This window comes from Propithecus coquereli, unplaced genomic scaffold (assembly GCF_000956105.1).
Source record: "Propithecus coquereli isolate 6110/MARCELLA unplaced genomic scaffold, Pcoq_1.0 Scaffold213, whole genome shotgun sequence".
In the NCBI taxonomy this organism is placed as follows: domain Eukaryota; kingdom Metazoa; phylum Chordata; class Mammalia; order Primates; family Indriidae; genus Propithecus; species Propithecus coquereli.
Window position 1 is genome coordinate 909,052 of NW_012146412.1, and position 4,014 is coordinate 913,065.

A 4,014-nucleotide genomic window follows, 5' to 3' on the forward strand; every position below is an offset into this window, starting at 1 on the left:
GCTCTTGCTCAGGCTGGTCTCGAACTCCTGAGCTCAAACAATCCTTGCCCGCCTCGGCCTCCCAAAGTGCTAGGATTACAGGCGTGAGCCACCGCGCCCGGCCACAAACTTTTTTTTATAAATGATAAGATAGTAGAAATTTAGGTGTTGCCAGCCATACAGTCTCTGATCAGATACTCAACTTTGCCTTTGCAAAAGCAGTCATAGACAATACATAAATGAATAGACATGACTTTGTTCCAACAAAACTTTATTAACAAAAACAGATGGCCCAGAGGACTATAGTTTACCAACTTACGATCCAAATTACTCAAATTTAATATAAACTTAAACTAATAATAAAGTATTATGTTATTGTGGTAGAGGAAAAGGAAGTACTTTTTAGAGAGGAGGTTATTCTGAAGGTATTTAAGTAATGGGCCACAAAATAACTAATAGAACTCTATTCTAAAAGAAAAATTTTCTACATATTTTTAGTTAATTTTCTGTGATGTGCTTTCGCAATAATTTTGATGTGATAATTTTTATGTTAATTGTTTCCTTCATCTTTTCAATCTTCTGGCAGAATAACTTTCATATGAAAGTTATATACACTCTTAAGTTTTTAATACCTTCCTGCTAACATCTCCTTTCCTTCTGTTTGTCTTAACTTAATAGTTGTTGCTAGTCCATAGTTCTTTGCTATCAACTTAGTGTGTATGCATGGTAATCCATTTTCCAGTGGATAGATTGTAGTGAATTTTTTAAACTTTATGAAAAATTTGTAATAACGAGTATTGATCTTTGTTACAGAAATTTGTTAGCATATATGACTGATTGTTCTTTTGTTTCTGTTTTAAATTTCAGTCAGAGGCTAACTGCTCTGCCATGTTTGGAAAACTGATGACCATAGCAAGTGAGTATGTTCATTCGCTCAGTAAATATGGTAAACATCAAAACAAACAGTTTACCAAATGGGCCTATTGATTGAATGCTAAGTTAAAGAAAATAATCCTTACCTTAATTTTATTTCCAAGAACCAGTTAGGCTGATTGTCTTTTACTAGCTCAGCAATCTTTTTAAGACACTTATACTTTTAGTTTAGTAGTTTTTTTTCTTCTGTAATAGTGATTCTCTTTTAATTTTAAATAGAGAATTTGCCTGACCCTGGGAAAGCACAAGATTTTGTGAAGAAATTTAACCAGGTTCTGGGTGATGATGAGAAACTACGGTCTCAGTTGGAGTTATTAATCAGCCCAACATGTTCCTGCAAACAGGCAGACGTTTGTGTGGTTAGTAAATTATACTTTATGTGTAATCCTTGCTTTACTTACAGAAATGTATATTTCATTAAAGCCTGTTTTACATACAGTGTTTTGTATGAATTTAATAATATTGTGATCAGTGAATTACTTAGGAATATATCTGTGGTCGACTTAGTTCTCTTTACTTACCAGTCACTCTCCAGCCACATCCCAGGAAACACCTAGAGAATGAAGCCAGAGAGATTGGTTTTAGGAATTGAGCAAGGTAAAGTAGTTTGTTTTTAGTAGACATTTATTGAGTAAATGATGAGTATTTCTAAGTGCTCATGTGCATGCATTTTTTTCTCCTGTGTATTAGCATAGAAATAACCCTTGTCAGCAAATTAGCAATAGTAATGTTGCCATGTATGTGATTTCATTTATAGATAAGATAAATTCCTATTTAGACTTTTGTCCTCATTCCATTCCTAGACTCATTTTGTAGAATACCACTGTCACTGAAGATGTGAGGAAGGAAAACTTCATTAATTTATTCAGCATTTTATGAGATAGAGATTGAGTTTATGAGATAGGTTTGATTTTTAGCTATACCATTTATAACCAATGTGACCTTTAGTAAGTTATTCAATATTTTTTAACACTTTTCCTCATCTATAGATATTAACAATCTCATAGAATTGTAGAAAGATTTTTTTGTATATACAGTCATCCACCATATAACAACATTTTGGTCAATAACAGACTGTATATACAAAGGTGGTCCCATAAGATTATAATCGAGCTGAAAAATTCCTATCGCCTGGTGACATCTTGATGATCCTGAGCCTGTAGGCCTTGGCTAACGTGTGTGTGTCTCTCAAGTTTTTCTTTTTCCTATTAGTCCATGGAAATGCAAGTGTCTTAGTTTTTAACAAAAAAGTTTAAAAATGTAAATAGGGAAATGCTATTAGAATAAAAATATAAAGAAAATATTTTCGTACAGCTCTACGGCGTGTTTGTGTATTGAGCTGTGTTACTACAAAAGAATCAGAAACTTTAAAAGCTTTTTTAAAGTTTAGGAAGTAAAAATGTTATAGAAAGCTAAGACTATTATTGAAGAAAGAAGAAAATTTTACTATATTTTGTGTACCCTAAGTGTATAGTGTTTATAATGTGTACAGTAGCGTACAGGAATGTCCCAGGCCATCACATTCACTCGCCACTTACTGACTCACCCAGAGTAACTTCCAGTCCTGTAAGCTTTGTTCATGATAAGTGCCCTATATAGGTGTACCATTTTTTATCTTTCATACCGTGTTTTTACTATACCTTTTTTAAAATTTTTGTTTTTAGGAGACAGGGTCTCACTCTGTTGTCTAGGCTGGAGTGCAGTGGTACAATCACAGCTCACTGCAACCTCAAACTCCTGGGCTCAAGCACTTCTCCTGCCTCAGCCTCCTGAGTAGCTGGAGCTACAGTTGCTTGAGGCCACACCCAGCTAATTTTTCTATTTTTTTGTACAAACGGGATCTCAAACTCCTGGTCTCAGGCAGTCCTCTTACCTTGACCTCCCATACTGCTGGGATTACAGGTGTGAGCCACTGCAACCCACCAAACTGTGCCTTTTCTGTGTTTAGATAATGTGTGGAAACATAAATACTTACATTGTGTTACAGTTGTCTACAGTATTCAGTAAAGTAACATAATATAGAAGTTTATAGCCTAGGAGCAATAGGCTATATTATACAACCTAGGTGTATTGTAGACTGTACCATCTAGGTTTGCAGAACCATGCTCTGTGATGTTTTCACAGCAACAAAATCGCCTAACGATACATTTCTCAGAATGTATCCCTGTCGTTAAATTGACACATAACCGTGCGTATGTATATGTGTGTGTATATATTTTCTCGTGTAGATAGCTGTACTGCCCTATTGGTTTTAAATAAGTGGTAGTTCTTAGGATATTACACATACATGGCAAGTACTGTGCTCGGGACCAGGCTTACAGAGATGAATAAGAGAAAGATAATTATTTTAGTGTGTTTTGTTTGTTTGTTTTAAAGATAGGGTCTCACTTTGTCACCCATGCTTGAATGCAGAGGTGTGATCATAGCTCACTGTAACCTTGACTTCCTGGGCTCAAACAATCCTCCCACCTTGTAGGACTACAGGCATGTGCCACCATGCCTAGCTAATTATTTTTTTATTTTTTGCAGAGACAAGATCTGGCCACATTGCCCAGGCTGGTCTTGAACTACTAGCCTCAAGCAATCCTCTCACCTCAGCCTCCCAAAGTGCTGGGATTACGGGCATGAGCCACTGCACCTGGCCTATTTTAGTTATTTATGTCTCACTTTGTTCTAGAAAGAATTAGAGTTGATAATTTTTAAATATTTGATAAGGAATAAGGACTATAATAGATGTATATACAAAGTGGTCTGGGGGTGTGGAACAGGGATCTTTTATTCAGTCTAGTGACCTAAAAAGAGCAGTTATTAGGAGGATATGGGCAGGGGAATTAATTTAGGGACGAGAGTAATGGGCTCATCTGTTGAGAGTAGGAATATGTATGTACCAAGTGCCCAGAGTACCTCAACCTTTGCACTTCTGAAGTAAGTGATTTGCTGAAAACACTTAAAGGTTTCATTTACTTCTTTGGCATTTAGAATTCTAGTTCCAGAGTGCTGTGTCCTGCAGAGAATCTACTAATACAATTAGATCATACAATGAAATGGCTATAAAATACCTTAGATCATCATTTGTTTTTTTTGTTTTTTTTTTTTTTTTTT

General features: G+C 35.5%; 1 protein-coding gene across 1 annotated transcript in view; it reads left to right on the top strand.

Moving 5' to 3' along the window:
* The window catches only part of PDS5A (PDS5 cohesin associated factor A), a 163,809-nt gene that overhangs the window by 103,366 nt on the left and 56,429 nt on the right, over positions 1-4,014 (top strand). The window contains exons 14-15 of the mRNA XM_012644468.1: positions 847-895; positions 1,132-1,271. Coding sequence (XP_012499922.1) covers positions 847-895; positions 1,132-1,271 — 189 coding nt within the window. The remainder of the gene's footprint in view (positions 1-846; positions 896-1,131; positions 1,272-4,014) is intronic.